This window comes from Scomber scombrus, chromosome 10, assembly GCF_963691925.1.
Source record: "Scomber scombrus chromosome 10, fScoSco1.1, whole genome shotgun sequence".
NCBI lineage: Eukaryota > Metazoa > Chordata > Actinopteri > Scombriformes > Scombridae > Scomber > Scomber scombrus.
The window spans coordinates 28,082,819-28,095,711 of NC_084979.1; the positions used below are offsets into that span (position 1 = coordinate 28,082,819).

General features: G+C 39.5%; 1 protein-coding gene across 1 annotated transcript; it reads left to right on the forward strand.

Moving 5' to 3' along the window:
• The first annotated feature begins 2,120 nt into the window (after positions 1 to 2,120).
• Positions 2,121 to 4,123, forward strand: LOC133987920 (N-acetyltransferase family 8 member 3). The gene is made up of 3 exons (XM_062427406.1): positions 2,121 to 2,146; positions 2,672 to 2,753; positions 3,336 to 4,123. The coding sequence occupies exons 2-3, from the start codon at positions 2,735 to 2,737 to the stop codon at positions 4,085 to 4,087; spliced, it is 771 nt and encodes a 256-aa protein (XP_062283390.1). The 5' UTR covers positions 2,121 to 2,146; positions 2,672 to 2,734; the 3' UTR covers positions 4,088 to 4,123.
• The last annotated feature ends 8,770 nt before the right edge of the window (positions 4,124 to 12,893 follow it).

The window sequence follows — 12,893 nt, forward strand, 5'->3', positions numbered from 1 at the left end:
CGGCGTGCAGCTGGGTCCAAATCATCAGTGTGCGCAATCAACACTGTGTGCCCACTTCTACCTCAGGCACAAACAAACTTTCTAACAATACAATCATGATGGACGAGCCGCTATTTGTTATTGATTTGGCTTAAGTGGCGACAACCAGAAGGGAAACACGCCATGTTGAACTTTAACAAAGGATAACTTTATGAAACCAATTAAGAAATAAGAATTTTTGAATGTGAGTTGACCAAATAAAATGCTTCAACATTGATTGCGATATCTCAATGATTTCCTTTATTGTTGATTTTTTTGTTGTTGTACTGATTAATAATTTCAATGTAAAAAATCTGACGTCATAGATACATTCCCTGTAAGGTCTGTAACATATTAATCACTTCTGTTTGTTCCAGTAGCAAATAACCACTTTCAAAGTGAGCCCTTCTTTAACATTACTGGCTTCATCAAGCTGTTAAAGAGCCTTTTTCTTATTCAGACATTACTGTAGGTGTGTTTTATATGAATGTTCGTCATGGCTTTATAACAGACATTAAAAAGCCGAGAGCTACACAATATGTGAACCTGCTGAGTTGAAAGGTTACAATTTGAAGAAAGAAGCTTGTTTTCTGTTTTTTATAACAAGCTACATTAGTGATAGATTTTAAAGCGTACTTTTCTTTAGAAGCCCAGTAGACTGACGTAAGAAGCGGTCGGATGGTACATCTTCTGAAACCACTTCCCTCCAAACCTTTCCGACATGAGAATTATAGAGGCTGCGTCCAAAAAATTGCTGTAACTTTCCCACACCAACAATCAACAACAACATTCATACCCACTTCATGTAGTGATCGGCTAAGTGTGTGGTAGACAGGTTTTGAACTTCTCTCGAGCGCCCTTTTTTTATTTTTTCCACAAATATTCACAACTCAGTTTAGCATCACAATATCTTACAGGATGCACTGCCTGAAAATGTCCTCATATTTAAACAATTATTACATTTCTCCCCTCTGTCGCTTTTTTAACCCCTCCTTCAAGTGTTGCTTTCTGACAGTCAGACAACACATCATATAAACTATCTTTGTTTCTCTTGTTTAATCCAATCCTTTAAAGACTAACTAATATGTTACGTATATTTCCAGGTCTATATTTTTATTCAGGGGCTTTATTGGAATATATTTGTTGGATTTACAGTTAAAAAAAACTCCTTTTTTATCTTATACTGGACTTTTATGCAGTCCCTCAGTTCAGCTTCTGTCTGCTTGAATCTCTTTAGACCCCCCCTCATCTCTTTTATGATTGGATAGCAACAGGAAGCTGCTCCTGGGCAGACCTCTGGTGGCTCGGTAAAGTATGTAAGCAAACAGCAGTCATAGGATGCTTTTTTGTCATTCTTTACTCAAAATGTCAACCTCTTAAATACGTCGGTGCATGTTTGAGCCGAAATATGTGAGTAGACAACCTTAGCAACAAAGATTACCCACATACGACCATTTTTGGGAAGGAGGCCTTAAAGAGACAGGAGCTAAAACGGCCTATTTCAGACAGAGGCCGAACTGAGGGGCTGCATAAAGAGTCAGCATAAGATAAATAAGGAGTTTTTTTTAAACTATAAAGCATGCAGTTATTTTTAGTATAGCCCCAGAATATAAATATAGATCTGGAAATGTGTGTGATATGTTCCCTTTAAACCCCCACCACATGGCATCTTATGTAATAAGGTGGATGATTTTTACCATACAACCTTTTATATGTAAACAGAGAAAATAAATATGCTTACCAAATGTGATTATAGTGCTCTGGGAGCGGGGAGGGTGGGGGTGGGGGTCACTTGCAGGGTTCAGAATTCAGGATTCACATGCTGGATGTGAAATGGTTTGAGAAAGCTCCAGAGTTGCTTGACCTTCCAATACTCACAGATTCATGAGGCTGCGCTATTGATTTAAAGAGGTGTAAAGGCCCTTCTCCTGCCGAGGAAATTTAATCATGTCACAGGGCCACCGGGTTATTACACAAGACACCGCTGACGCCATAGGACACTTTTATGTCAAGGGGCCAGGTGATATTAATTTTACTTTCCCCTTTCAGTGCTGGGGTAGAAGCGGTGTGGAGATCCACCGCAGATTCCTGAGAGGACATCGCCAAAAACTAAAACACCCAAAAAGAGGTTAATAAGAACATTTTATTCTTGGAAATATCTATGAAGAGCATGAATGAACACTGAATTCGACATTCTGCTCAGTATTCTGACTTAATGTATTCAGGATCTGTGCTCATCCTCCTTGAGAAATCCAATGATAGAGTTCTTTACTCTGTTGACTAAGCTAATTAAGTTTTAAAACATACAGTGCGTTTCATAATCAAAGCAACGCTGTGATTAATTTCAATTAAACTTAAAGCATGCGCCCCTCGAATCGCCGTCATCTCAATCAAACTGTACAATCTCCTATAGAAATCTTTCAAAATGAGCAGTCATACTTCAAAGTCATCGTCTGAAAGTCAGCCTTCACTATTTTTAGGTGCGATGATGTGTGTGTGAGTGAGTGCGTGAGAGTGTGTGTGTGTGTGTGTGTGTGTGTGTGTGTGTGTGTGTGTGTGTGTGTGTATGTGTGTGTACCCATATAGGTGAGCATGCTCAGACTAATTTCAGCCCCTTTTGTGAATGGCTGATTATCACAATCTGTAGCTTAAGTTCAGGGGGAGCTGCAGCGTTAAGTCCTTCAGAGTGAGCGCGAGACGAGGGGAAAGAGTCGGCATGGCCCAGAAAAATGACTGTAAGTTGATGTTCTGATTATGTTAACCTTTTATACTTTTTCTTCAAGTTGTTGAGTTGATTACGAACAAGAGCACTAATAAGACAGCTAGAGTGTAAATGAATGGCACTACTAACACGCCTAGATGACACATAACACGTCTCACAGAATCTTAGAAAAAACCTTTTGTTTCCTCATGATTCTCCCCCTTTGCTTTGATTCTCATTATTATCACTTTTCAGACCTAATTGTATTGAATCTCAGAGTGACTCACTGTTGAAATCAGAAAGAGACACAATATTATAATCATTTTTAATTCTGATTCTCACCTTGGGGTTTTCATGCAAATGTCAGTATTTTTTATTCATGTGGAATAGAGTTAAATTAAAAATGGAAAAAGGTAAGATTCTCTAAGAGGTGTATTGATGCTTCTTTTTTCTTTTCTTTTCCTTTTTTTTTTTTTTTAACAAGTTACGTGAGCGTATTGAGCTCATTGTGAAATCCAGCAGGAATTTTTTTCATTGCAACAACAGACAGATTAGTCTCACTGAGCTTTCATTCTCTCCCTCCCTCTTTCTTTCTTTATCCCTCTCCAACACGCAGTTCAATTCTCCATCAGGGAATATAGACCCTCAGATGAACATGGAGTCGTGTCACTCTTTCGTGATGGCATTCTCGAAAATATTTACCCGGCCTTCTTCAAGGCCTTGAGCCACCCAGACCACATTGGTGTGGCTCTGAGTATTTCCATGGCTGGCTACATACTGGGAGGCAGCTCCTACTTCCAAGCTGTACTCTTTGGCAGTGCATGGGCTGGCCTCATTTATTACTGCTGCCATGAGATCTATGAAACCTACATGTTGAGGAGGCTGAGCACAGACATGGCCAACATTCAAGCCAGCTACCTGGACAACCCAGATAACGGTTTCTGGGTGGCGGAGGACGGCGCCAACGACCAGTCCAAAGTGGTGGGGATAGTGGCGGTGATGGGGAAGAAAGGAGGGGATGAAAACGAGAGGTGTGACGACTTGAACGGAGGAGTGATGAGAGGAGGCTCCGACTTCGCCCAAGACGCTGGAGATGGAAGTTACGGCGAGATGTCCGGCGTGGTCGTGGCGTTTCCGAGGCGCCGCAAAAACCTGGGCTTACAGTTGACACAGAAGGCGTTGGACTTCTGCAAAGAGCGAGGCTACAGCCGCCTCGTTCTGGACATCAGCTCAACGCAGACGGCGGCCATTTCCCTCTATCAAAAATTAGGCTTTGTTCAAACTGCATCCCACAGTAACACACATGCTAATCGCTGGTTCTCCAAACTGGCAAGAATAAATGTGATGCGAATGGAGAAGTTCATTTAAAACAAATTGGACTTTAGACCTCGGCACTAGATACGCCCTCGACTGTACAGCACATTAAGAATATTCCAGTTAATTTATGCCTTTTTGGCACTTAATGCAAAATAACCCCTTTCTGTTTCTGTGATATCTGGTCACTCGTGTATCCAGCTCACTACCACGGTAGTTTGGGAAAAGAAAACTACATTAAATTTCATGTTTTTTTCCAACAACATGGCATTAATGATTTCAGTTGCCTTGTATTTCTTCTTGCCTTGATGTATTATGTATGCACCTGCACCCCTGACAGTCCATTGCCCACAACCTTGGTGAACGATGAGACAATTAGTCTTAGCTTCTCCGGTTTGTCAAATTAATCTAAAATTTGCATATGTAAGAAGAATAACTCTCAATAAGATAATGGTATTAAATTCATTACTAGACATTAAATAGAACAATCAGTTTTCACATTCAATTATCTATTGTTCTCCTGTCCACTAAGGAATATAAAAATATATGTGAGAAAAGAGAAATTTAGTCATTTGGAAGTAGGAGAACTTTCTTTTAAGCCTCTTTCCAGGGAGACGTTGAATCCCTCTGCCTCACAGGAATTAATGCCAGCTGACTTCTAAGACCTCACAACTCCTTGCTTAAAATACCAATGAAAAATGCAATAGTATCAGGACATTGGGAGGTTTAAAATTCTTTGGAGCTAAAAGAGCCGGTGTGTGTGTGTGTGTGTGTGTGTGTGTGTGTGTGTGTGTGTGTGTGTGTGTGTGTGTGTGTGTGTATGTGTGTGGCATAAAAAGAGGATAAAGAGTTCAGTATACAGCAATGTATTCAGGTCATCGTACGCAAGGAAAATACTGAGATTATTACGACACCAAACAATAGAGAAAAAGCTTAAGTGTTTCTATATCGATGGTCTTATGATATGTGTGAAGAGGGATTTGACAAAATAGAGGTGAAACGACCATGGGAATTACTCTTTTCTTATACAGAAAAATGTGATAGTTGGCCACTGTGACTGAAACAATGTAAAGAAGGATGTTCCTGTCAACTGTACCGCCTGATTTCAGCAGGAAATGTTCCTAATAAACCTCATAGGAGTGTGCAGTACCAGCTAAACAATGCAGATTTACAGATTTCTTAACCTTATATTGCCTCAGAAATCCCCCAAAGGTGATTACAATTTCAAAAGTATTATCGGCACTACACAGTACCTGCTTATCTTGAAAGTGTGTCCATGGTAAGCCTATAAGGGAATAACATCAAGCAGCAAACGTGTGCGATGACAGGTGCGGCCTAAATGAGTTTCAAGAGGAAGTACTGTACGGAGAGAGCAGCTTGGCACCGAGATACACACACCATCAAAGGCCTTTGGGCATCAATCATTCCTGCTGAGGCTGTCAGAAAAAAATTAGGCCGGTGGCCAGCAGGCAGGTGCTGTACTAGCCACAGGAAGATGAGCCTTAATGCTGGCCAACCTGTTGTCATCCTCTCACAATTACCAGTACAACTGGCCTCAAGGTAATGACAGCTTGATTGTAATTCCTCTCATACACATGCACTGCTGATGAGTCAGTTGCCATTTGGGAATGATGTTAGATGAAAAAGCTTTTTCGCAAATGCTCTCCCACAAAAATCACAATTGCTGAATCAAGCACTGAATCAAAGTAGATTCAAAAAGGAAAATTCCAGTTTATTTTAACCTGGCATATTTCCAGTAAATGTGGCAAGCTGTGTGAGCCTCCTAAAGCCTCCCAAGTAAGCTTTATTTCAACATTAATCATTTCAAAAGCTGGTCTTTGACCCAAAGTTTACAAGAAAATAGTCGCCTAGAATAGCCATGAAGTGCAAAGGGATCTGCAGCTTGGGCAACACGCTGGCTAACACATGTCTCACCAGTTTATAATAATGTGTTTATCATGCTTGTAAAGTGTGACACGACCCATAAACTTACAATAGCCACATTTATGAGTAATATACCAGGTTGAAATATACTAGAATTTTCCTTTAATGTGGCTTTTTTTAAGAGTAGTGTGAAAACAGATCTCCACTAAATGTATTAAAATTAATATGAAATACAAAATATGTGTTTGCGTTAGTATTCACCTCCTTAAAGGAGGAGCTCAAGTATTCAGTTGATGCATTTTTTAGCAGAACTGCTGGATTGGATTAAGATCTGGACTCTGAAGTGATTCCTTTGTAGTTTTCTTAACACAGATGTGTTTTAAAACCCTTTGACTACATACGTGATCTCCATTTAATTAATTATGGCTGCACCAGTGATGAAATAGGTGGGTTCTATAAAAGGGGGTTAATATTTATATGTACATTTATTTATATTTGTAATTACTTTAGCTGATTTTATAGGTATCTGTTTTCACTTTGACATTAAAGGATCATTGTCAAAAAATCTACTTTAATTCAATGTTGTAAAACTGTGATATAACTTCCGAGCAGGTTTAATCAGTTTTGTGGGTCCTGTATATTATAAGAATGGTTTAATGGTGCGGCAGGTATGCAGATGATTCACATTAGAGTGTGAAATTTAATTTTTCGCGGATGCATGCAACAGTTGAGAGATAATTGTATTTATTAGCATAATGATTAAATGAGTGTTACTATGAACTTGTAATCTTAAATTTAAACTGTTTCTTCTATCTTTCTTTCTTTTATTGGTAAGGGGGTATATATATATATATGTGTGAGTGTATAACTAATCTTAAAGGGTCTTTTCATCAGTCTGTTGTTACTGGACCAGTGAGCTTCCCAATTTGAGGTAACATATGAGATCAATGAAATAGGCAGACTCTCATCAAAGAGTGAGCTCAAGAAATCCATTTGGAAAACATCTCTTTGTTTGTTTGTGTTTCTCTTTGCTATTTTTAGGTGGGATGGTGTGTGTGTGTGTGTGTGTGTGTGTGTGTGTGTGTGTGTGTGTGTGTGTGTGTGTGTGTGTGTGTGTGTGTGTGTGTGTGTGTGTGTGTGTGTGTGTGTGTGTGTGTGTGTGTGTGTGTGTGTGTGTTTGTGTGTGTGGGCAGGGATTATCTTGAGCATTCCTGCGTGCATCCATTCTCACCATAAGGTATTTCTTTCCGTATCTTATTAATCTGACTCGGATCAACATCAAAGCCATCTAGCTTACGATAGGAAAAGAGTTAATGTATCTTGGGAGCACCATGGTAGTCAAATGGTTACCATGTGTATCACATAGCTGCACAGTCCTTGGTTTGATTCCAGCCAGAGATCTTTATTGCATGTCAAACGTATCTCTTTCTCCCCATGTTTCCCTGTCTGCCTCTTCACTGCCCACCATCCAATAAAATGCCAAAAAATAACAACAACAACAACAACAAAAAATTAATATATCATAAGGCAAACTTTGATGACACTTTCAAAGTAATAGCAAAGCAAGTATTCAACATTACAAAACACTGAATAGATGAAGATTATGGAGATTAATTGCATCAGGATACCAGTCGCCTATGTGCTGTTGTCAAAGAGCCAGAGGTAGATTTGTTTGGATCATACATCATCATGCACCATTCACCACTGCCTTGCATAATTACATTTTTATCTTCTCTGTTGCACCACAGGAAGTTAAGTTTTGGCCATGCCGCTGAACTCCATTGCAAAAACCCTAACACCTGGCCAATTACTTTAGATATTAAATCACAAGTAACGATGGCATGTCAAGCACTTATACAAATTGATAGCTTATCCTGCACCGTCAGTTTCGCTGCATGTTAGAAAAACCTGACATTATGCAGAATCCGCACTTCCTTTTACTGAATAATTGGTCAATTATTTGCTGCATGGTTCAAGAATGATACTTTTTTATTTTTTTATTTTCTATAAGAGCAGAATTATAGACCACAGTGAACAGTCAGTGAAACACTAACAGGTAAGATATGAGAAACAGGGGAGATGAGTCAAGTGGATCCCTTTAAATTATAGCTTACATCACTGTATCACATGTATGGAAGCACAATTAGTGTCTCATTATCATTCAAGATTGGAAGTCAAATTACGGGGATAAATGTGGGATTAGATGAAGCTAATGAGTTGGTATTAAATATGTTTACACCACACTAAACCTCTGCATTGTGGATAAATGTTCCAGACAATATTAGGCAGCCGCTCGTTTGCTGAGCTCCAGCTCCAGTGCAACGGTACTGTGGGGATTTGGTCAAGGAAATAATTGGACACAACAACAACCGAAAAATTGATCACAGCTGTTGTAATTAGGAGAAATATGGGACAATCAATTTTTTCATGTTCCAGGCTCGATGCCGGGTTACCCACAATAACTGCTCTCCGATATACAAGAGTGTAATAATTATATTGTGATCCTCTTATGGTATACTGTGCTTAAAATGATTCGGCAATATTTTTAAGGATAATGAACCAAGGGACTCAGATTTCAATCGCAGTGCACAATGAGACTCTACAGAATAGGAGTGATTGTACTAAAAAAGAAATGCAGATTTAAATAGGACACATTTAAGGGACTGTGTAGAAAAATATTGGGGCGGGAGGAGCTGAGTTTTATGTTTAATTTCATTAAAATTAAAAAAGGAAACCATTGCCTCAATATTTCAAACCAAAAGCATAAATTAATGTAAAATTAAGCCAATCTTTAATTGTGAGAGCTGTTAAATAAACAGTTATTAAAGTTAATGAGGAAGCCAGACGCATGCTGACTGACTCGAGCATCACAGAGTTGTTGTTGCCCCCCCCCCCCCCTCACCCCCTCCACCCCCCACTGCATTCAAAGTAATTAAAACACAAATTAATTAAATCAGATGATGTTGCCTGATATGTTTTAGATGTCTAATACCCCATTAACACCTGGTATTTAATTGCAATCTGTATATGGATGGGAAACTTTATGTTAATGCTAAAATGTAATTGACCATGGGAATTCGGTCGCGCTAACTCAGACATGTTTGTAATGACAGCAGGTCGGACAGGAGCGAATGTTGTAGAAGTTTTTATACAATGCAGTAATTACAATACAACTTTTAAAAAAAAATGACTTTAAGATGCAATGTGTAGAATTCAAGTGTTTGACTAATGTATCATCACCTGAAAATAAGAATTATTGTGTTTTTGTTACCTTAGAATGAGCAATTTATATCTTCCACAGAGCATGTTACATCACCAGGTTTCTACAGTAGCCCACAACAGACAAATCAAATACTGACGCTACAGAGGGCCTTATACGTACCACTGTAGGTTCTGCTACATGCTTGGAAGGGGAGGTAAAAGTGGAGTGGTATTCATTTGGTTGCAATCTACAACCTCACCACTAGATGCCACTAAATTCTTCACACTGGTCCTTTAACAAGAAAGCATTAAGAGCTTTTTTTTGGATATGGGCAAAGACAATTCACGCTGACGTAAGTAACCTAGCTGACATGGTTCAAGGAAAACATCATGCATTTAGTTGTGTGTGTGCATGTGTCCATCTGTGTGTGTGTGTGTGTGTGTGTGTGTGTGTGTGTGTGTGTGTGTGTGTGTGTGTGTGTGTGTGTGTGTGTGTGTGTGTGTGTGTGTGTGTGTGTGTGTGTGTGTGTGTGTGTGTGTGTGTGTGTGGGCGCATGTGTGAATTTGAGTTTGTCCATAGCTAATCTCACATACTACTGGATCCATCAGCCTAAAATGTTTTTGTGCACATTTATGACTCACTCTTTATCGTTCAAAAACCTTTCATGGTTCACAATTCACAATTTTATACCGGCAGGTGCAAAAAGTCGTCAACAACTGCAGCAGCAAAAGGCATTTTTCCGTCAATCAGCTCGGCTAAAAACGTGACTGTTGCAGCCCACATTTTGACCTGTGTCGTGGTTCAAAAACTGACATCCATAGAAAAGTTTCATCTTGAGTTGAAGCACCTGCATATTAATCCCACATCCAATATGTTATGATCCACAAAGTTAGCCCCGATATGAGCTGTGCAGCTATCTGTAAAGGACAACTGAGTGAGATTCAACTCTTCTTTGTTTTGGAGGTGAGACAGAGGTAGCGAAGGGTTGTATTTTGTGTGGTGTGTTACAACAAATTGTTCTGAATAAATAACTATGTTCAAATTGAGAAGTTTGGACTAACTATCATTTATCGTTTATTGTTTCCTCATTAAGTTTATACAGTTAGATGAACCCAGCATGCATGATTACAACACCATTACACTATTCTGTGCATCTTAACCTTCGTGTCGTCCTCCCGGGTCAAATTGACCCCGTCTGTTTTGACTGTTCCTTCTTTCCTCCCTTCCTTCTTTCCTCCCCCTACCTTCCTCCCTTCTTTCTTTCCTTTGTCCTTCTTTCCTTCCCTCCTTCCTTATTTCCTCCCTCCCTCCTTTCCTACCTTCCTTCTTTCCTCCCTTCCTCTTTTCCTTTCTCCCTCCCTCCCTCCTTCCTTCTTTCCTCCCTCCTTTCCTTCTTTCCTCCCTCCCTCCTTTCCTACCTTCCTTCCTTCCCTCCTTCCTTCCCTCCTTCCTTCCCCCCTCCTTTCCTTCCTTCTTCCTTCCTCCCTTCCTTTCCTCCCTCCTTCCTTCCTTCCTCCTTTCCTCCTTTCCTCCCTTCCATCCTTCCTTCTTTCCTTTCCTCCTTTCCTTCTTCCATCCTTCCTCCCACCCTTCCTTCCCTCTTCCTCCCTCCCTTCCTTGACTCGAGGACAACAGGAGGGTTAAAGGAAACTGAGACTATGAATGCACCCAGACACATCTGGATCTGCAGTCTATTAGTTTAATTTAGTTAAAATCTCAACAGTTTAAACTTCTAATTGTGGATGCCGAGTTGTCTTTCAATATAGAAAGTTGAAGCTGCAGTAACATACGTCGTTTTTTCAGAGAGACAGATGAAAGAAACGCAGAATGAAAGACTGCATTGACTTGAGAAAGAGGAACAGACTCCGACTTCAGCTTTCTATATAAATCCAGGATGAGACATAAAATTAAAATACCTTCCCCTTTTATCCCAGAAGAAGAAAAAACCTGATCATGTTCATACAGTCCCTAACTAACAACATTAGTCAAGCATAAATCATGATCCAATATATTTTGGAAATCATTAACTTCTAATGATGTACAGTACAATTTCATCATATCTTTGAGTTTCCAGAGGTATTGAAGGAAGTGAAGAAAATAATCCCCATCACAAATGGCTAGCAGAAACCATTAAAATCCAGCTTTGATTGATCTCTATATTAACTAAAGACCCACTGAAGTTATTTGACAAGGAAGTTGGAAGACAGTACTTTATCAAACACGTTCAGTGAGTCATGGATTAAGTTGCGCTGCAGTGAGGATATCTGGCACGTGTCACTGTACTGAAGTGAGGGGAAGGATAATGTCTCAGTCTGGGCTGCTGAGATTTGTGCTTCAAGCAAGAGAAATAGACCTGTTATGGACTTCGATTTCTCCTCAAGGAAACGACTGTGAGGATACTCAGCGCTTGTTGCCATCTGTTATGTAACACCATACATGCCAGCTGTCACATCAAGATAGATTAAGTATTTTATGTATTCATTAGCTGTCCTGCTGTTTTGTAGGTGCTATAACACCAGATATCTCCGTATAACCTTTCTGTATTTTAAAGGCTGCAACTCTACTCTACCGCTTGTTCTCATTTTAGCTAATTTACATGTATGAGGAATTCTTCCACCTGGTGCATATTTCAAAAAGACTATTATGGTGTCAAATTAAAGCTATTATTGTGTACGATGTTGACATCTTGTAAATTATTGGCAACAAGAGAGCACAATAGGGTGTTTATAATTCTTATAAGCTGTCTTAAAAGAATGGAAAGCTTTGTTTTTTTGTCCTCAGTCGCATCTCACTGTCTGCACCAAGCAACAAAACAAACCAGTGTGACTGCAGAAGTGCAAGGTGAGATGTGATCTCTAAAGTGAATCGGATGGTTCAGACGCCAGGTATTGACTGTTTTTTTTTAAAAGCCTAATAGGAGATTTAATAGATCCAGACAGAGAAACAAGTTATATTTTTTCGTGATGCCATTTCTCAGGGGTGTTAACGTTTCGACAAGCTGACAAACCTACATGATATTTATAAGCAACGGTCGCAACAATATAAGTGTCTCTGAGGATTACTTTGGGTTAGACTCTCACTTCTCGAGCAGAGGGCCTAAATGGATTTCTCTCTAAATGAAGAACCTGCATGAAGAAAAGAAAAGAAAAAGAGGCTGTACTGTAAAGTTCCTTCAAAGTGTGACTCTCTGTGGATAAATACTCCTTCAACAGCTTATCATAAAGAGTTCAATTATATCTCACAGGTTCAATGTAATTCTCCCAGCTCAGTCAAATAAGAAAAGACAAAACACAATTAAAACACAATGCCTGAATCTGTGGAGGACGGATACATATAATACATGGATAGAGTTCATTTCCAATTGGGGGATGAGGTTTGTTTTCTGTCTTAATGGGAGCTTAATGGGGAGTTGGAAGCAGTTGGGTCTCCTGACAGACTGGTCCGAGGCTGGAGGTGCGGACACAATGTCTCCCCGAAAAATGATGTTTCATGCAACTAATTTGCAACAGCAGATCCGCTTTTGAAAGAAACTTAATGCATGATTACACTTTCTATCAACATAATAAGGAAACGTTGCTATGAACATATTTGTCACATCGCAAAAAAAATCCTATTGAAGATATCAGCGTAATGTTCACTGACACTGGGTTTAATTTGTTTTCCTACGATATGCGCCTGTAGTGACTGAACCATGATTAATTTTGTGGACTTGCACTTGGACCCATAATGATCAGAGGCATATAGGAAATGGTGTTTATTGAAGAAATATTTAAT